A 21,803-nucleotide genomic window follows, 5' to 3' on the forward strand; every position below is an offset into this window, starting at 1 on the left:
GCATTCCAGGTTGTCTTTGGTCATGGCTTTTCTCAGACGTTGGTCCAAGGCTGCAGCATGGATAGCTGGATATTTCTCCATTAATCGCTCAATCATTAAATAGAGCAAGTTCCATCTTGTCTTGACATCAAGTATGAAAGAGTGTTGTGGAAGGCCTGAAACAACAGAAAACAACACAAACTTAATTACTGCACACTTGAATGTTGAATAAATTTGGAGATTTTAAATTTGGAGATTTAAATAAATACAAATGGGTTGGACTGGCTTCTTACCAAGGAGCTGCTGTTTTTCCTGAAGGACTGACTTGGACATTGAAGATCTCTTGAACCAGACGACAACTTCCCTGATTCTGGATGCCCATTTATCAAGGATCAAGATTTGGTCGATTTTCTGTGCTGCCAGATTAAATGTTTGAGCTAAACATCCTATTTTTAGGTGTGTAGCATCTTGATGGCCAAATCATTATTGCTTGCATTGTCAACGGTGAGAGCTACAACCTTCCTGGGCTCTATCTCAAAGTCCTCCAGAATGTCAGAGATCTCCTCTGCCACAACTTCACCAGTCTGCGATCTGTATACTGCCCTGATGTGAAGGACCTTTTGTTTTAAAGTGCCCTGGCTTGTGTAGTGGGCTGTGACGGTCAAATACCTCTTTCACACCAAAATTACCGGGGGTTTTAAATGCGGGTCAACCCGCCAATGTTGATTGGCAGCAGCTGCACATGCTGCATGGATCGTTGCCATGACAGTGAAGTGTGTTGTATATTGCTGCTTTGTGTTTGTGTGTGTTTTTTCTGTCTTTTAGGGCCAGTGCCTAAAACATAACAGTTGGTCAAGATAAAAGCAAGCTGGAAGAATACATTAATTAGCCAAATCACAGAAAACTTATCTACATCTATTATAAAAGTGAATCTTATTTCACTTTTCAAGTAAAAATACTAAATAGTCCCTATTTCCAACCTCTCATATATGAGGTATGATGCTGTTATTTGGTGGATATGATAATAAACATAATGAAGTAGAAAGTTTGGGGTTTTCACCTTTGGGCTCTTTCAAATTTACATTTCATAGACAAAATGATTCATCAGTAATGGAAATAATAGCTTGTTGCTGCTTTATTATATTGCTGCTCTGTGTGTTTCAAAAATCCAGAGACTTCCTGAGGCAGATGAAATATTTTTTATAACCTGGGGTAACAATGTCAGAAACCTACAGCTGTCAAACACAAGACACAGCTTCTTGTTTCTGTTCCTAGAAACATGCGTGTCAGAGATACAAGCATTACACCAGACAGATGTGACGAGAAAAGATGGAGGGGTGTGTATGTTCACGCACACACTCCTCCTGTCACTTCTGCTGTGCACAAACTATTTCAGTGAGAAGCCAACCTTCTCTAAGAGGAAGAAAACAATCAGTCAATTTGTGGAAACGGTGTGAAGTCTTAGCGGGCGCCCGCAGGTTGTAAGAGCTGGAGGGTTACCGGTGTGTTCATGGCCAGTGTGTAAAAAGGAAAATGATAACTGCCTTGTGACTGTGGCCAATCAACAGCAGGCTCCTGTTGACAGGAGTGCAGTCAGAAACTGATTAGAAACCAATTCAGAAATTCTAATAACTACTGTGTGATAGTGCCGGTGTGAGATGGAACATAATTGCAGGATTAGTTTTTGACATCTCCGGTGCGCTCGCTTTTACATCCAAATAAAATGCTCTCTTCTGCATCATTGGAGAGAAACATCCTCGAGGGTGTTGAATCAGGAGCAGGTCAGAACTGCTTCAGTTCAATTTAAATTGTTGGTGTGAAGACAAAATATCAGAAGAATCTCTAGAAAGTGGTTCTAATTTTACTCTCATATTTTGAACTCGATGCCAAACCATTCAGTCCTGTCTCAAGTAATACTATATTTTATCTATGACGTAAATAAACTATTTCCAAATTATACTAAAAGAGCAGTAGGAAAGACACAAATGCAGCAAAAAGAAAAGCAACAGTGACAGAACTGAGTCACTTTGACAAGTGAGTGCTTTTTTTAAGCTTGGGAGGAAGATAAAAGCCAATGCGGAAGTTTCTGTAGTCTGTGGAATCACCAGGCAAGGGCGACTCCACTGGTTACAAACTGGGTCTGTTTCTATAGAAGTCCTTTTTTTGTGGGGTGTCCATTCTTCCTTTAATTTCTCTAACATTTAGAGAATCCAAACTGCTCTTATCATGGCTGCCGATAATACGATAGAATGGTTTAACCTGAGCCAGGCCAAACAACAATGATAGCAATCATTGCCTCCATACAGGGTTAGTAGCATACATACCTTGAAACCGGAAACCGGCCCATGTTTACATACAGCTGTTGAAATACATTAAAAAGGCACTGGTATCGGAACGATACTCAGTATCAGCTGATACCCAAAGCCCAGTAATCCGAATCTGTGTCAAAACATCTCTACAAATATGTGTGCAATTTCAGTTTAGTTTGCAGTGATACCGGTTCGCTGAAATCCCCCCACTCCTCCTCCTCTCATATTTCTCCCCTCTCACCCTGAGCCTTGGCTAGCGGCTCAGCACCACAACCACTCTTCTGAGTGGTTGTCATCATTGTTTTTACCCTAGTAACTGCTGTGTTTTGTGAATCACGCTGGACATCATTGATCATGTGCCTTGAAAAGAACAACAGTATAAAACAAGCACATGTCTAACCAAACTATGAATGGTTAGCTGCCTTGCTCATGGGCTGTAGGCAGAGAGCAGCTAGACTGGTAAATTGTTTTTTTTTGGCAGAGAGAGTATCAGGACAGGTGTGTCCTCCAGAAAGTGGCAGCCATGGCAATACAGTCTGATCGATCTATAATTACCTCAGGCACTGCGAAGATTAACCGTGTGTGTGTGTGTGTACGTACATACAGACCCTCTTCACCCTCCGTTTTCCTCCGTCCATTTATGGGAGACGTCAGACAGATATGTCTTGCTCTCCCTTAGTGCGTCTTTTCTCGGCAGGACTGCATCCTGACAGCAGTGGGTGCTACACACACACACACACACACACACACACACACACACACACACACACACACACACACACACACGGGCATGCTATAAATGAGTCCCCTCAGACAGACAGAAGAGCAACAGGTCAGATGCTTCACTGTCACAGCTGGAAATGAAACGACTGTTCAACTCTTGGTGTCGTCACATTGCCAGAGTCTCTCCTGTGACCTGGGAACACCTTCTGTCCATAGAGAACCTCAACACTCAGAGCTGTTACAGCTTTAACTGGTGTTGTGCACAGCGATGACAAGATCAGGGCTCTACGTGAACTCTTTGCGGCACTTGTCTTTTGGACCAGCAAGATTACCATCACTTGTCCAGGACTGTAAGACAAATTTGGCTAAACATTTGTCAGGAAAAATGCAGGAGAACGACCTAGTAACGTTGTTTGAAAAGGGAGTTTTCATTTCTCAAACACCGACAGAGACTCATTTCCTGCAACAAACCCGCCAGTCTGCGTCACACACACACAGCTCCGGGAGGGAGTCAGTAAAAGCCATTTGATTTGCACAGTATTTATTTATTTAAAATTTTGTGACTTTTAACTTGGTAAGCAAGTAAGTACATTTCTGTTCCCCTTGCTCTACAAGTGGTTGGCCACCATAACAAAAAGAATTCCCACCTGGCCACAAAAAAAATGAAACAAAAAAATAACACCTAAGAAAAGTAAACCCAAATATCCATTCATTTGGAAATCAATAATTTTTGCATTTTGGAAAATTATTGCAGCGCTTCATGAGGCTGTTCCAAAACACGAGTCAATGTCTGTGTCCCATTAATTACATCTTCCAAGAAGGTTATGCTTTCATCTTCTTATTTTTGTCTGTTATTTAGCAGGATTATTCAAAAACTACTCAAATGATTTCTAACAAGGCTGTGTCCTGCAACTGGAGACCTCTCTGCGAAGCAGGGAAATGAAACGCAGCTAATCACTGAAAGTTTGTAACGGGGCTTTTAGCCTCCCTGAATGTTCAGAGATGTTGGCCTGCTGACCTCAGAGTGCCTCTGGCAGGGAGGCTTCCAAAGAGCAGGAATTTGTGTCCAGCATGGAGAATGACGTCCCTGAAGGGAAAATGAAACTGCCACCTGGATGTTTTCTGTCACGGACGCGGAGCAGGAGTGCTTCCTGCCTGTCTGCTTATTAAACTTAAACTTAAAAGTGGGACAAATCTATTTACCAGACAAAGCTAGGGAGATGGGGAGACACAAACAGAAATCCAACTGAAACCTAAAGGAAGTAGTTCACTGTGCACATCCAGCTTATTTTCTCATTCCTCAGCCGGGATGCGTCTGTACGAGATAAGCCATTACTGCGGCAATCACCTGATAAGAGATGGGGATAAATGAAGAGGCTCTAAAAAGCATCCAAAATGGCTTCATAACAGGAAATTAATTTGTAGTTGTGGACTATTTCTAATCATAGAAATAATGCACTTGTGTCTTTGCTCTGGAAAGGTGGATGAAACTGATTCAAAGCTACGAATCAGTTTTGGGAGAGAAATTCAGCACCCGAAGTTCGCTGTCTAATAAGTCTGAAAAGAGTTGTAGTTGTCAAGGTCATTGAGTGTCAAATATCACATTGAGTGATATAGAATCATTTTTCTTTTCTGTGGTTGGTCGTCTTATAATGCCGATAAAAAATCTCCTTCAGTTAATGCAGACAGCTGCATGTTAAAAGAATTATACATCCAAAAATCTACATGTACTGGTCCAGTATCTGAAGTGCAGTAGCAGTTGATGGCGAACAAAATAATATATACACGATTATTTCAGGTGTATGATTAAATTCACTATGGTTCAGTTTTGTAGTGTTGCTATAACAACCAAGTGACTAAAGCCTTCGATGAAATTAACCAAAACATCTGTACACTAAAATAACAAGGAGAAAAAAATGGCATAATTTAGGAGGCAAAAAGAAACAAAAGAAAAGATAACTTAGAAATGACTTAACAAAAACACCCATAGTCATATACAAGCAAGCAGTTTGAGATGAATAAAACCTCAAGGACACTCAAAAGCCTGAAAAAATGTGTCTTCAGTAGACTTAGAGAGGGGGAACATTTGATTATAAATCGTAAATTGTTCCAAAGCTTTGGGGTGGCTACAGTCAATGCACCACCTAGGCTGGAATCAAAGGACGACCAGGAGCAGCTAGTCAGAGGATCTGAGAGATCAGGGGATGGAAAGGGGGCAGAGGAGCTAAGAGATGTACTGAAGTTTGCTTGACCAAAAGGCAACGCGCCAACGCAGGAACACAAGTACAGGGGAGACAGTTTCTCTCCCTAGTACCAGTTAGCAGTATAGCGGCAGCACTCTGCAACATCTGCAAGACAAGACAAGGATGACTGAATGCATTAAAGACAAAGCAGGCTGATCCCATGTCAGATGCTTTGTCTGTCCTAAATAAGTGTTTTTAGCATCACTTTGTCATCAGATGGGCTGCTTGTCTCATTCTTCTTTCCTACACTGCTCTTCAGCAGGAGTTTCCTTATCGCCAACGAACTGTGCATTACATTTTCAACCTGTTACATGAGTCATTCTGAATTAGAACGGTCACAGCCTGCTGCTTTTCATAACCCCCCTCCCCTCTGTGGAAAAAGGCAAATCACAGCGTCTCCATTCAGGCACAAAACATGTGCAGGAGCCCACACAAAAAGCTTGCTGCACAGAATAAGTCGCTGTCCACTTTGTGTCATTGGAAAGCGGCAATTTGACTTCCTGAATGTACTTGTTGCTAGCAGCACTGCAACGAGCCGAAGAGTAATGGTTTAATTTTCCCCCGACACCGCCGTCCTCCTGATGCCTCATACATATGCAGTGTATGAGCAAGCAGTTTGTGGTGATTTTGTTGCTCATGAAAACTTAAAATCTCATGCAGCACAATACATCAGCTGTGGTTCACTGAGCAGAAATTACCAGGGCCGATGACATTTATGGGAACGTTTTTTTTCTTCCTCTGGCCCGACTGCTCTCCTCACTCAGAATCGCTCCTCTGGAAAGTGTTATTGTTGGAAACCAAACTAGAGACATATTAAACATTTTTCGTTGCTGACTGATAAGATTGATAGCTGCACTGTCGGTGAGCAGGTAGATGGAGGAGAGAGCTGTGACCCTTTTCATCATCAGTGTACAATTATTTTTCTGATTAATCAATTAATTTTTTATTCAAAAACTCAAGTTAATGTCCTTTAATATCTTTTTTTATTCTAGAGATACTGACTTTACAGTGATATGAAAGCAACATTATGCATTTTTTTTCCTTTTTAAGATAACACCTTCAAAATCATTTTGATTGTATAATGGGTGAATAAACGGTCCTGGTAGGCCTGAAACTACACTATGTAACTTTGGTGGATGGTTGTCTTAACCATGCAGGATGGTTAAGACAACCTTAACAGCTGGAGGAAAACCCTGTAAAATCTCCTTTGTCAGGAAATATGGTTCTTTGGCTTCTGAGGTTACCGATTCATTTTCTGCCAGCTTTTCAAAAATTGATGTGTACCACAAACCACAATCACAAAAGTGAATTAGACCTCCCACCTTTTCCACTTTATTACTCCCTGACATATTTCACACTGATCCCCCAAAATGACCACTGTCTTATTTTGTCCACATGTTACACAAAATTCATAATCGGAGTCAGCTTGTGTTTCTGTAGTTGAATGCTAAGCAGGAAATGTTTGTTTTGCATTAGCACCAACTCTATACAGCATTTTTTTTTTTCTGGAATGTCGCCACAGAGACTCAATTCATTAAAGTGCAAATTAGCTCAGTCACCATTATTCAGTGATGGACAGTGACTTAAAAGACATTTATTGAATTGAAAATCTTTGAAGTAACGAGTTTATAGGAGACTAATTGTGCTTTTTCAGTTTGTATCTTTCCTCTAGTGTGTTATAAAGTTTTCTTATGTATGTAAAAGGTCTGCAAAGTAAAAAAGCCTAAAGTCTGTGACAGAAAACACAGAAATTCCTGACGCTCCTGGAACCTCTCGTCAGTAGTCTGGCCGATACTTCCGTTAGATGTCGACATCACCATATTATGGAAGTTCATAAAGCATGCACTGTAAGAAAAAATCCTTTGTAATTTACGGTAGAATACTGGCAGCTGTGGTTGCCAGAAAATCACCGTAAAAAAAATGTTGGCGATTTATGAGATATTACGGTATTTTTTTAATATATTGTAAACTTGTTTACGGTAAATTACTATGAAAAAAAAAATATATATATATATTGTAAACTTGTTTACGGTAATTTGCTATAGACCTGTTTACGGTAAACTATTAAAACCAACAGTTTTACTGTAAACCTAATTACAGTCTCTCAGTGAAAAACACAGTACAACAGTATGATATATTATGGTATTTCATTGCTAAGTTAAAATTTACAGTAAATTACCGGCAGCTGTGGTTGCCAGAATTTCATTGTAAAAAATACAGTACAACACTTTAGGCATTACAGTTGTTTCGTGTAGATTTCACAGTGAACAACTACTCATCAGACAAAGCCCATTGTAAATAAAGTACAGTAAAGACCATCATTGATAAACTGTTTTTGCATTTACACATTCTGTAAAAGACAGACTGAACTGATACAATAACTTAAGTAAGTAAGAATTCTTACAAAGCAGTGTTGAGATCTTGAAAACAAGCATAATGAAAAACACTTGCCCTGTGTTGATCAAAGTAATGAGTCCAGACTTCACTGAAGATGTGGGATAAGAGTTTCACTCACACACGATGTTCAAGAAACTGGAACATAAAGCATGTATTGTCACCAGTGCTGCTTGAAGGCATGTTGTTAATCAGATGTTCACTGTGGATTGGCATGGTCGCTCTAGAACCAGAAAACAGACACAGAGCAAAGGTTAGACTGATGCTGTGCTTGAGCATGATGCCTTCATATTGATAAACTCAGTGTTCTGTTGGTGAACTGGGCTCCAAGTCTAGCTGCTAGTAAAGCAAGAGCCAGAGAACTTTCTACGGGTGCTGGTGTCGGTTGACCAATCACAACAGAGTTGGCCAGCTGGCCAATCAGAGGAGACTCCCATTGAGAGGGGGGCCTTAAAGAGACAAGAGTTAAATCCAAGTGTTTCAGACAGAGGCTGGAAAGAAGAGCTGTAGGAATGGACAGTCTGAAGAAAGTGATGTTTACTGAATATTAAAGCATATAAACCTTTTAAAGGGGCCATATTATGCTCCAGGCACCTTTTCAGCCTGCCTCCACGTATATTTGGTCATCTGGGGTGTCTGCCAGCCCACGAAGAATAAAAAGAAAACAATGAGTCGTTGATTCGTGGTTTGGGTTGATCGTGCAGACGGTCTGTAAACGAGCCATTCACAGCCCGGGCGTCAAGTGACGTAAGTGGACTCCTGCTACTGGGGCGACCGGCTTGCGGCTGCCGGCGGTCGGTCGCGGCTCCCGGCTTGCGGCGGCTTGCGGCGGCTTGCGGCTGCCGGCGGTCGGTCGCGGCTCCCGGCTTGCGCCGGAGGTCGCGGCTGCCGGCGAGAACGTGTTCTGGGCCTCCCGGGTCTCTACGTCGTGTATGTGCCTTGTTACGTGCGACTGTTGTCATGGCAGCGCAACGCCGTAGTTGCCCAGCAGGCGCGGGGAGGAGCGAGGCGGAGCTTTGCGGAACACGAAGGGAGGGGGGCGAGGAGTGAGCTGGAAAGCGTTGGAATCGACCATAGTCTCACAGGGCTGTTTATACAGAAAGAGGAGGGTGCTGTGTGGCTTGATCCTTGAGGTGTTTTGACATGGAATGGCAAAGACATGTAGTTCACACACCTGAAAACCAATGTAACTTGTGTAAAAGGGGGCATAATATGGGCCCTTTAAAGGAATAACCCAAATTAAAATGATGGACCTTAATATGAGCATGATATGCCAACTTTAAACCAATAATCCCTTGTCAAAATGGTCCCTTGCTTATTGTTTATATAAACGCACACATACATACACACACCTACACACCCATCAGCACATCTCAGCTGTCATACATTAAGCTTTTGTTCAAGGGCATATGAAATATAGATTCTGTTTACCATGGTACTCATTGCTTTCAAGTGTTTTTTGACTCCCATCTGACATGTTTTTTATTCAGCTACAGATTTGCTGTGAATCATATGTTCTTTGGCCTCTTTCACGATCCAAACATTCATGATCTAAAAGGCAGATATTTTTCATACATTTTAGATTATTAAGATCAAGGTCAGTGTTCACGTTCTTGACAGGGCATCTGTCATATCTCACTCACTGGGGATGAAAGTACAAATGCGTATTTCCTGTGTTTGTGCAGTTATCCTGACCCAGGACCTACAGCTTAATATTTTAAGTGTGTTGGTGTTTTTGATGTGATTTGACAGATGTTGCACGTGCAGAGTTGGCATGACCCATTCCCCGAAATGGCCACAATTGTAAGAATGTGACCCAGGTTTGAAAAAAAAACATGATTTCCAATTAAGGTTGAGATCACAGCAGATAAAGCAGCAGCTCTCTCAATTTGGTTTTAAACGTTTTGTTCATTTCTGTTGCTGTCCTTACTGAACATCCTGCTGTTGTGGTCAGGGGCTTCAGTTAATCTCTATGATGTGTTAATTTCATTGGATGCACCAATACCTCAAATGACTGCAGGTTATGCTGTGCAACCATTATAAACTGACAAATAAATATATGTGTGTGTGTGTATATATATATATATATAAATATAAATGTGCACTTCAACACTTCTTGCATTACATCATGGAGAAATGTAAATTTACCAGGGAAATAAGTGATGAAGATTTTTATAGAAAAGAACTGAAACTAATTGCTCTCTGCAAAGAAGAAAATCAACATAAGCCCAATCTAAAACAAACCTGATGACTTTGAAAAGGATGGAATGTGAAGTAAACTACATACACTTTGTTGTTAATGAGCTAAAATCTTCAGTGTTCCTTTTTAAGAATCTCCATCCGTCTCAAAACATGTCTGAACTTTTTTATCAGCTTCACTAACCACATATTTCTCTTCCTCCATGGTTATTGTTAATATGACATCACGTCTGTCATCGAGATTCTGCTCTGTAATGAAGTTGTCAAACTTTAACTGTGAGTCTAATCTTGTGCTTTTGTTCTGTTTCTCATCCACACTGCCTTTCTGCCATCTTCTGCTCTCCCTCTTTCTCTGTTTCTGATTGAGGATGTCCTCCCATGTCCTCATCTCTCCTCCCAAACTCTCTCTCTCTGCCTCTGTGCTTCTTCCCCTTTTTCAACTCCGTCACCTCTCGTCGCTCTCCCAGGTGAACAAGCAGCAGCTGCAGGCAGTGAAGGAGCGCTTCCTGGCCTTCCTCAACGGGGAGACTCAGATTGTTGCGGATGAAGCTTTCTGCAACGCCGTGAGGAGCTACTGTGAGGCAAGGCGACTTTATCTCTACTCTGTGCTCCCCTTGTAAAAGCTGAAACAGGTCCGATTCCTCAGCAGCTGGAGTTGAGTTAGGACCCTCCTCTGGTTAGGGAGGAGATAGCATTTGATACTGTAAAATTATAATCCTATTGGACTCTGTCAGAAACAGAAACTGTTGATCTACTGGGATTTTCACGCGCAACCATCTCTAGGGTTTACAGAGAATGGTCCGAAAAAGAGAAAATATCCAGTGAGCTGCAGTTGTGTCGACGAGAATGCCTTGTTGATGTGAGAGGTCAAAGGAGAATGGGCAGACTGGTTCGAGATGATAGAAAAGCAACAGTAACTCAAATAACCACTCGTTACAACCAAGGAATGCAGAATACCATCTCTGAACGCACAACACATGGAACCTTGAAGAAGATGGGCAACAGCAGCAGAAGACCACACCGAAGGCCACTCCTGTCAGCTAAGAACAGGAAACTGAGACTAGAGTTCGCACAGGCTCACCAAAATTGGACAATAGAAGATTGGAAAAACGTTGCGTGGTCTGACGAGTCTCGATTTCAACTGCGACATTCGGATGGCAGGGTCAGAATTAGGCATAAACAACATGAAAGCATGGATCCATCCTGCCTTGTATCAACGGTTCAGGCTGGTGGTGTTGGTGTAATGGTGTGGGGGATATTTTCTTGGCACACTTTGGGCCCCTTAGTACAAATTGAGCATCGTTTAAATGCCACAGCCTACCTGACTATTGTGGCTGACCATGTCCATCCCTTTATGACAATAGTATACCCATCTTCAGACGGCTACTTCCAGCAGGATAATGCACCATGTCACAAAGCTCATATCATCTCAAACTGGTTTCTTGAACATGACAATGAGCTCACTGTACTCCAATGTATTTTACAGAAGCACTAACCAGTAAACAGCTAAATTAAATGACATCTACAAACAACATATCAGGGGTCTAGACAGAAAAAAAAACATATTTAGGCCCCTTTAAGACATTTTCAGGAGCCAAAATATATCAACAACAGATTACAATTTTTAATGTCTGCTTTACCTATTGTTTCCTTCTGTACTGGCTACCTTTGTTTGCCCTGTAATCCCATAGTGTGCACAATGTATTCTTTGCACATTACTTTGCACACTGAACTCAAAAAATACATTTTCTGAATATAATTTTTCTGCTCTGTAGCTACTTGTAACTTATCATTACTGAAAATTATTTATCTTTGTTAAGCCAAAATCATCCTGTCTTTATTGGCCGGCTGGTATATCAGTCGGATTCTGGGTCAAAAGATCATTCTGGGTCAAAAGAAACCCCCACTTTCGTGGGGGTGCCGTGCCTCCGTCCTCCTCCGTGCCTCTGATGACAGTGTTTTTTGCGGTCTTATGGCACAAAGTAATTAAATTCATCACCAGCGACACAGGGAAACAGATTAGAAATTCGATCCACCAGCAATTTTCTGTTTGTGGGGGAGTTTTTCTTTCTTTAGTAGCCCAATCACCCCCCTCACCTTTGCTCCCTCCCACCAGCCCACCCCAATATAAGCACACACCCTCTCCCTGAGATGTTACTGAACATATTTTACCTCTTTCTCAAAGTCCATGCATCCTTGTGTTTCTGGAGTTGAGGAGTCACTCTGTGTGAAACATGAAACAACGATTTTTACATTGATTTTACATTTTAATGCCATTTTCTTTGCTGCCCTTTTAATAATAATAATAATAATACATTTTATTTAAAGGTGCCTTTCTCGGCACTCAAGGACACAGTACAGGGATACATAAGACATTAAAAGCAGCAAAAAAATTAAGAATACAACAACAATAAAAACAACATAAAGAGGCAGAGCAATTGACATCATGTGGAATAGGCAGTTTTAAACAGATGTGTTTTGAGTTGCAATTTGAAATGGGGGAATGAATCGATGTTTCTAAGCTGGGGTGGTAATGAAATCCAGAGACGGGGAGCAGAGCGGCTGAATGCGCTGCTCCCCATGGTGGAGAGACGGGCGGAGGGGACAGACAGGTGTATGGAGGAAGAGGATCTGAGGGAGCGGGTGGGAGTAGGTTCCCTGGAGGAGATCAGACAAATATGGGGGGGCGAGGTTGTGTATGGCCTTGAATGTAAACAGGAGTACTTTTGGAACTTTTCGTCGAAGTTGCTCAGTGTGTGGATGGAAATCCACACAATGTCCTATGACTCCTCCAGAAACACCGTGACGAACCCTTCTCTGTCGCTTTGTGTTTCCGTCCCTCCACTGTGGGAGGAGGACAGCTGTGAGAGGAGATTGCAGTGGATTTCCTCACTCTTTGGGTTTAGTTTTTACACCCTTGTCTCTCTGTTATCTGCCGGTCCTCTGCCATCTCTCTGTCTCTCTCCCTTCATCTTTGCCTTCCCTTCTTTGCGCCTATCATCTGGTATGAGATAGAGATTTTTTTAGAAGCCCGCTGCTCGTTGTCGTAATTGCTGGCAAGTGTGGGAGGAGAGGATCTGCTGGAGTCTTTTTCAAAAGCCAAAGGATCAAAGAGGGGCGACTCATTGTCCTCAGTGAACATTATCGTCCTCATCTAAAAACCCAAAACACGCATGTCCTCCGTTTCTTTCTCTGGCGCTCTGATTCTTTGAAAATATGTCTCCATCCTACACACACACACACACACACACACAAACACACACACACACACACACACACAAAGTCTGTACAGTCAGACTGGCTAAAACATCATCATTTGATCTTCACGAACAGAAATGACATACGTGTTTCTTCTGACATCAATTTATGCTGTTAGACATTTCTCTGAAATTTGTCATAATTAGCACATTGATTCTTGGGTTATGGCTAAAACCTGTTTTGTGATGACAGTGACTTTGACTTTTGACCTTTGCGTTGGACTTTATTTTTAGAGCGCTTCTTTCAAGCACTTACTGTTGCTGGGTTACAAAAAACATATTCTAGTACTTCTGCTGTCTTTATTGTGTGGAAAAAAAGGTCAAGTCTCTGTTCTCGTCAATGAGACAAGACTTGTATCTGACATCCTGACAGATGTGGCAATATCCCATCCAAGTCTTGATTACAAATATTGATCAAGGTGACCCGTCAGTGTTAGTGTAAGTGAGCTGAGGCCTGTACTATGAAGCGAGGTTAATCTATTCCGATTCAATGTGGGGTTAAGCACAAACCCCGAGGTTGACAAAATCGGGCTGCCCGACATTGAGGTAAACCGTGCTACAAAGGTGGTTCTGATGTTCGTCTGTCAAGTCGGCGTTAACTGACCAGGAGTAAGGGGACGTGTTCGGCAGCGCAGGTCCGTGCAGCGTATTTACGCACAGTGATTCTGAGGAGATACGGGAGTTTAAATTAGCTTTAACTGTGAAATGTGACCTGTGGCAGCAGCAGAGTCCTGGAGGCTTGTTAACAACACATTGTCAACAGAGTAAATTCACGAGAAAAGTGTTTTTTAATCATATTTAATATATAATCTTAATTAATAGCTAACATGATTGACATGTCAGGACACGCGGGCTATAATATATCTTAAAACAATTAGGATTTCTGAAATCAGCCTGTTACTCGCTGATGAATGAAGATATTCTCCATAAAGCTCTTAGACTGTATGAGTATGATGCTGGTGTCTTTAGTATTTTCTTCATATGTCACACATATACTCTATTGGTGTAAATGAGCTAAACAAAAGGAAAAACATCTGTTCCCAGCTGTTAGAAATGATTTGAAAAGTATGAATCTGTAATGCACCTCAAGCTGCTTTGATCAAATCTTCATTCAGCTTTAGTCTTTATCCAACTATAAAAAGGTTCCACCTCCGTGTTGCTCTTTGTAAAAATGGATCAAAAAGCTGAAGGAATGTGACAAGAACAAAAAGTCACAAGTGGCGCAGCACAGAAGCTGAACTTCATTGAACGTCCACATTTCTAGTTAGATGCTACACTAGGTTTTACATGTCACATAAAGACCTGCAGATAAGAATCAAATCAATGAAAAATAATTCTCCTTTTTTCTCTACTGTATTTCAACTGAGCATCTTAAATGAGTGTAAAAAGTGAAGGTGCAGAGCAGCAGAGTTTTATAAAATCATTGTGGAAGAAAAGAAACTGCTGTGATGAGCTGCTTGGCTTTTTGCCTCATACTGTAACAAATGACTGTGAGGTTGAACAGTTCATATTGATGCTGGATTATATTGATCACTGTAATGATTTGTTAAGAAAATATATTCATTTGATCACAAGTTGTGATGTTTGAGGAAATATTTGCTGCAGGTGTTTAATATTTTGTAAGTCATATTGGACAGTGTGCTTCTGTTTCAGCCTGTGTGTTTACTGTTGTAAAAATGTGATGTGGACAAAAATGTTTAAGCAGCTGAGAAAATCTAGAAATAGCTCTCATCATTAGTTCTGAGTACAGACGTGATATGTATCTACATTTATAAAAACCTTGTGATGTGTTAAAGAAGCTGAAATCAGCTGAACTGGAGGAGAAAACCTCCTGCAACATTTCCACAGGCAGATCAGTCATTCAGAGCAAATATTAAATGAAGCTCATGATGGAGGTCGAGGGTCAATGAGTTCTGATCATGGTGGTAATATGGTGATATTATATCAATTGTTTTGATGATCTGGTTTAATTAAAATCATTTGATGTAATTCACATGTCTTATGTACGCTTCAGTTTCCATTTTAACAAAACGAAATCCACCACCTAATGTGTATTTGTCCTGAATATTAAAATACATAGAATATAACAAAGTCATGTCAGTTTAAATAGGATATGATCAAATACCTGAACATTGATGCTGTGAAATAATTAAAGGGGCTTTAATGGTGATACTGTATGTGAGCAACAGTATCACAAATAGCAGCATAATAGTCAACTGCACAAATTATCAGGAATCCTTTAAAAATATATCTTCTGTGTGTAAGCCTGCTATGCTTTTTTTGTCCTGCAAATCCTGCGAACGTATAAAAAGCGTTAATGATGGTGAGAACATTTAAATGTCCAGGGAACATGACTAACGCATCCAGCCTGAGAACTTCACATAGAGTATTATTTATCACGTGATCAGTATCAACCAATGGAAAACAGAAAAGTGTCCGGTGCAGGACACAGTAACGAGACCTCTGGAACTGAAAGTTGTCAAAGATAATGAATATATCTTTCATTAAAGAACATCATTGGTTTGTCCCAGTGGATTCTGACAGTCTCCAAATTCCGCCCCCTGCGGAGTGATCCTCTCACATTCTTTACTCCAACACCGATTGGGTTCTTGTGAGCAGGGGCGGGGCTTATACAGGTAAACATAGAGTTAACCACGAGCAAAAACTGCTCAGAGCAGTTTTAAGATTGAGATTAAATTACCATGGTAACATGCCTCGGGTCAAACCTATCCACCTTTCATAGTACTGGTTAACCCCAACGTCACAAAGTTACTGCTGAACTTACCATGGTAAGACAGTAACCTCGCTTCGTAGTACAGGCCTCTGGTTGTCTCTCCTCCTCCATTGTTGATAGTTTTGATATTGTGAGTCCTGCCCTCTCTTGAGCTTGAAGGGTGAGGAAAGAGTGACAATGGCAAGCGTGGTGGTGTTTAACTGTTAAACTGAAAGTGTAGTTGAACACCTTGGGGTTGTACTGTACGCTGAGGGCATTTGAGCTCCAGGGATTTTGAGTAGGGCTGTCCTGATCAAATATTTTTGCCCCCGATCCGAGTCATGTAATATTGAGAATCTATACAGAGTCCTGATCCGATATTTTCCTGCACAGTGCAGACTATAAGTACATTAAATATTTTTAAAATCAATCCAGTGTATATATGCTTGACAATTATATAGCTCAGAAATGCTTAAAAAAAACGTTGTCTGCATCCAAGATGTTCTTTAAAGTTGTTTTTTTTGTTTGTTTTGTTTTTTTTACAAAAAAAACCTTAAAATATTTGTACGGTTCTCATCATAATTCAACTTGTGTAGGTTTCAACACAGTAAGCCTATGATACATGTTGTTTATGCTCTATTAGGGCATTACAGAAGTGGATGAATCAATGCACCTCTCTTTTCTCTAACTCTGACATTTCCCCGACACATCCTTGATATTCCTGCCCCAAGAGGGAGGTTTGAAAATCAGTGATAGGTTGGGGACTGGAGAGAAGTGCCCAATCAAAGAAGGGGAACATCAACCACTGATCCCGCCTGTCTGCGCGTGTCTGACAGTGTTGAGCACAAGGTTCAGCCCTGCGCACGCAGCAAAAATACTTAGTCGCGAGTATGGTTTTATGCTTGCGGATACGGTTCTGCTTTGAAACTAAATAAACACCAAAATAACATGTTTTGGGTCTAGAGTGAAGCTCCATAGCTGCAGCCAGACGTGCTGGCAGCTAACGTGAAACAAATGATCAGGTCTAGGTTCCTGCTCAATAAAGCAGATGATTAGCCCTACTACTGATTGTCGTGATCGGATCGGGACATCCTACATTTTGAGAACTGTCAACATCCAGGATTTGTAAAGAAAATAGACTGGCTGAGCAAAGATCGCTGCATGTGGACAACAACATTGCTAGTGTAATAATCTGTGTTGTCTGGTTAACCTGAACCTGACCTGAACCTAATCTGTGTTAACACCAAATGACCAACTGTCACAACCTTATCTACTCTGTTAGAAACCTGCATTGCTGCTCTCAGTAAAAGTATGTGAGTTAAAATTTCTGACATGTTTTCTTTCTTAGCTGCTAGGGGAGTGGAAACAAACCAAAAGCTGCAGCTTTTTTATGAGCTGAGCTGGAAGGTTTGGATGTTGATGTTAAACATTGTTGGCAGCTTCTCCTCAGGACAGATTTTCATTCTCAACAGTGTTTCCTGTCATTCATCAAGACATTGGCTTTAGTGGCTCAAACTATTGTTTGCTTCATGTGCTGGCAGGGCTGGATGAGCTGCTTCACATCAGAGCTTTAATTAATTAATCAGTTGATTCATTTTCTTCATTCAAGTTCTCTATATTTGGTTTTGGTTTTTTTATTTATTATAACGTTTATGGTCAAAAAAGTCTCAAATACATGTCTTTGTCAAGAGTTTAATAAGGACATTTTAAGAATTATTGCCAATATTTTAAATAAAATCACGGGCCCATATGTTAAAATCTGAAATATTGACCTCCCTAATATCAGTGACTTACAGAAACGGAGCACATACTGTAATACAATTGCTGCTCTGCATTTGAAAATCACGGTTGTAACTAATAAACAATTGTTCCTTCAGGACTTTGTTAGCTGTAACTATAACAATGAGTTGTTCAGTCGTAAATGTGAAATGATTGAAAGACACATTCCAGATCTGTTAAGTACAGAGGTAGCACTGTCGTCTCTGCCCTCAGCATTCAGAGCGAGTTCACATCGGAGTTGATTTATTTTTTGGGGTGATTGAGTTGGCTGCTGAGGGCTGCTCTGTCGAAGATAATCCCCTGTTCACCTGAATGACAGTCCGATTATAAAATGATGGGCCAGACGAGTTCATAATCGACCCGCTCTGACCATGTCAGGAGTATTCATTTCTCCTCGAGGTACGTGTGTTGAGTGTGTGTGTTATGAACGATACACAGTGGAACTGGACCCAAATGCAAGACACAACACAGGATCAAATATAACCTGATTTAATGTGTAGTATAATATACAGTGCAAGGTGCACCCACCACTCACCACCGGGGTCCCAGTGGTGAGTGGTGGGTGGTGGTGAGCTCTCCAGAACATGCACAGTGATTCGAAGTCCCAATTCGATAAGTGGCGTTCCTCCACGTGGCACTGGCATCCTCCGAGGGAACAAACAAATCCAAAACAGTGCAGGCAGGCGATAAGCAAGCAAGCAAGCAGGCAAGCAGGCAGGCAGGCAGGCAGGCAGGCAGGCAGGCAGGCAGACAGGCAGACAGGCAGGTGGAATGGCTGAAGCAAGCAACGAGGGTAAACTACAACAAAAGAGCACAAGGAATGGTTAGCTACACAAGCTAAGGACACGGGAGATATCACAGAGATGACGGGAGCCAGGATCACAACAACGGTACCGCTCTTGCTGACTGAACAATCTGGCGATGAGTGGATCTCAGGCCGGTCTTCTTATAACGAGGGGGAATGCTTAGTGATGATCGCCACCTGCAGGGAGAAGCCACGCCCACCAACACACAGACACAGAGCAGGGGAGAAACATGCAGGATTACACACAGGGGGAAAACAAACAATGACACAAAAAGAGAGAGGAGGGATGCCATCATGACAGTGTGTGCATGCACGCTCAGGGGAGAAATGGGAAATGAAATCCTCGTCCATTAGTCATTCCATCAAGAGGTGAATTGGTCTTAATTGCCTCAGTCTTGCAATTTGCAGTTGTGAAGTCTCAAAAATGGGACTGCTCTGAGATACACAGGAGGTGATTTAAATCTAATGTTGCTCACTTGGGAGTAATTAAGTATGATATTGTCTTATTGTTATACATACGATGATATCATGTAAAGAAATGTATCATGTAAGAAAATCATGTAGAAACTTGATATGTTTCATCTCTGATCTCCTCTGTTCAATTTCTTTATCACTGGAACACCTAGACACTAAGTGTTTTTTCGAGAAATGTATCATATAATTCACTTCACATTTTCATAAATGTGGACCCCCACATTTTTGAATGTGTGAATGAACCACAAAACTCTGTTTGGAATCAGCAACAAAGAGTCATTAATATCATCTAAAATCAAAATTAGTCTCAGATGGCTTTACTATCTGTTGAACATACCTGAATTTAGGAAAGGAGAAAAAAATAAGCTGTTTCCCCTTTTTAATAATAAAAAAATAAATCTCAGGTAGGCACAAGAATAGGCTTCAGAAGTGTAATAGGTGACGTGTTGAGTGATGTTGTCGCAGAAGCAAGTGAGTGATGTGGTCTGAAGGGACCTAAAGAAACTGAATACATGTGCAGCAAATGCAGCACTCTCGTCACATAGTGGTAGTTTATATTTATGAAGGACACCTTTTAGTTCCGGAGCTGCAGGTGTGTATGACCTGTAATTTAGTGTTTCAGAGCTGCTGGAGTCCAGTGCTTCAGGTGTGTGACATTTCCGGAGCTCGGCAGGAAGCTGCTGCTCAGACTGTAAGTGCCTCCTCCGCAAAGAGTTTTTTTCTTTTTTCTTTTAAGAAATATTTCACAGATCCTCTCTCGACCTGACTTCAGATCTACTGTGGGTTCTCAGCAATAAACTTCTTTCAGCACAGACTGGTCTCTGATCGCCCCTTTACATCTGTGTTGGAGACAGAGGAGGGCAGCGAGGTCGAAGACTGGAGACCGTGTTGACAAGCTCATTTGATGTATTCCTACATTGCAATAGTTTGATTGACGAAAGCATTTCTACATGTTCTACAGTTTTAGATTTAGAATTGTATTGTGTGGAGGGATGAATGTTTATAGCCTCAAAACTTTTTCATATTATTATGTGAAAAACAATTGGGCTGGTGCTAATTAGCTACAGTCCAGCTTTGATTTTAACTATTTACTGTGAAATAATAATCATTACCTCTCTTTAAATTCCACGAGCCCCAAAGAACTTTGACGTTAGGCTTAACAAAAAGGATTTAGTTTGGAATGACACACACACTTTCAGCTGCTCATGATTTCCCCAATACGCTTCAAACCAGCAGAATATCTCCTCAAATCCTTCTTGAAAACAGACAAAAAAAATCTACTAAAGGCACACACATCTGCATTGAAGCATAGAAAGAATAGGATTTTAGTTACTCCAGTGAAAGAGGAAAGTATTTACAGTTTTAATTAGTTGTTTAACTTTGAAATCCTCTTCAACGTTCTCTAGTCCTCTAATGGGTTGGGTAGGATCAAAGGTGATCAACAGAACACAGGACTGCATTGTTTTATTCAACCATGACTGTGCCACAACCCTAGCTGCTTGTTTATTGTTGTATCCATGACCATAAATGTCCGAGAGCCATAAGGAAATACATAATTTACTTCATTATCTTTTCCCTAAACCTTAATGTAGTTTTTGTTCTTAAACCAAAACAAACCATGGCCACTCCACAATCATAAACCTCTTTGTTTATTAGTGTAACCATAACAACAAAGTCCTGGGAAGCTTGGACGCACCTATTGGTCGTCTCCGAGGGTACGGACAGACGGCCTATATCGCCATTTAGGTTGTAAGACTTGTTGAAAAAGACCTGAGAGGAATCATTCATGTAGCATCAATGAAATGTCATATTTTTGTGTTTTCCACATCAATTTCCACCACTCAAGTTTTGACTAGCACTCTACTCATTGTTGTCTTGTGTTGACTTCTTTTGCATTTGTTGAAGGGCACCAACTCCTAATATTCATGCAGAAATTCATTCGCATTCTTCTATTTGACATTTAAAAAAAAATGTCAGTAAGTTAGTAGTAGTTAAGTACTTGAGCAGTTAAGTTTACGCTACGTTTGAATATAAACCTGGCTAATGAAAGTCACTGCCTTTAGAAGCTTCTAATTTATGCTCTTGGAGTGATGAATGACAATTTCTAGGTGAAGTCTGTAAACCGTGTAGCTGCTGTTGTGAACCTGTTGTTTGTGTGTGTGTGTGTGTGTGTGTGTTTGTGTGTGTGTGTTCTGTCATGTGTGTGTCTGACTGAACATCATGTAAATGTCACTTATACCTCAACTAAACATGTGATGAGTTGTGTTTGAGTACACAGTGTGTGAGTGGGAGGCCTGTTATCTGTCAGCGTCTGTTTGCTTTGATACAAGTTTCACACAGAAGCCTGCTAATGCAGCATGAAAGTGGATTTACGCTCAGCTGAGGGGGAGTGTGTTAGTTTTTGATGTGTATGCAGGCAGTTAGTCTGTTTTGTTTATGAACATGCATGTATTTCAAAGGTATTGTGTCTCACCCATAGCCAAAAATAATGGATTAATTCCAGGAAGACTATTGATGTAGCTCTTTTTTCCTTGAATGTGGTCAAAACAGGAACTATAAAATATGCCTCTATCTGCCTAACTGGTTGGTGTATAACATTTCTCACATGTTAACAGTAATTAATTCAACATCACATCCTGATAAATAGCACATGTGAAGTGCTTCTTTCAATTAGAATTCTTGAGCACTGATTGACTCAGACAGATGATGAAAAGATCTGAACCTGTCTGAGGTATCTGATCAACCAACAGGCTGATGTCAAACCTAGATTTCCTTCTTCCTTCTAAATGATCCCACATCTGCTGCCTGTTCTTCTGCCTCCTCCGTTATTTATTTATTTTTTCATCCCCACAGTTCTGGATCAGTGGGAGGTGACAATGGCTCAATGTTTGTGAAGTCAAGCGACATGTCTGTCACTAAAGGACTCCT

General features: G+C 41.0%; 1 protein-coding gene across 2 annotated transcripts in view; it reads left to right on the forward strand.

Moving 5' to 3' along the window:
• The window catches only part of cadps2 (Ca++-dependent secretion activator 2), a 218,154-nt gene that overhangs the window by 50,777 nt on the left and 145,574 nt on the right, over positions 1 to 21,803 (forward strand). For both annotated transcript variants that reach the window (XM_035642193.2, XM_035642194.2), the window contains one exon: positions 10,315 to 10,428. In XM_035642193.2, the coding sequence (XP_035498086.2) occupies positions 10,315 to 10,428 (114 nt within the window). The remainder of the gene's footprint in view (positions 1 to 10,314; positions 10,429 to 21,803) is intronic.

This window comes from Scophthalmus maximus, chromosome 7 (assembly GCF_022379125.1).
Source record: "Scophthalmus maximus strain ysfricsl-2021 chromosome 7, ASM2237912v1, whole genome shotgun sequence".
Lineage (NCBI taxonomy): Eukaryota > Metazoa > Chordata > Actinopteri > Pleuronectiformes > Scophthalmidae > Scophthalmus > Scophthalmus maximus.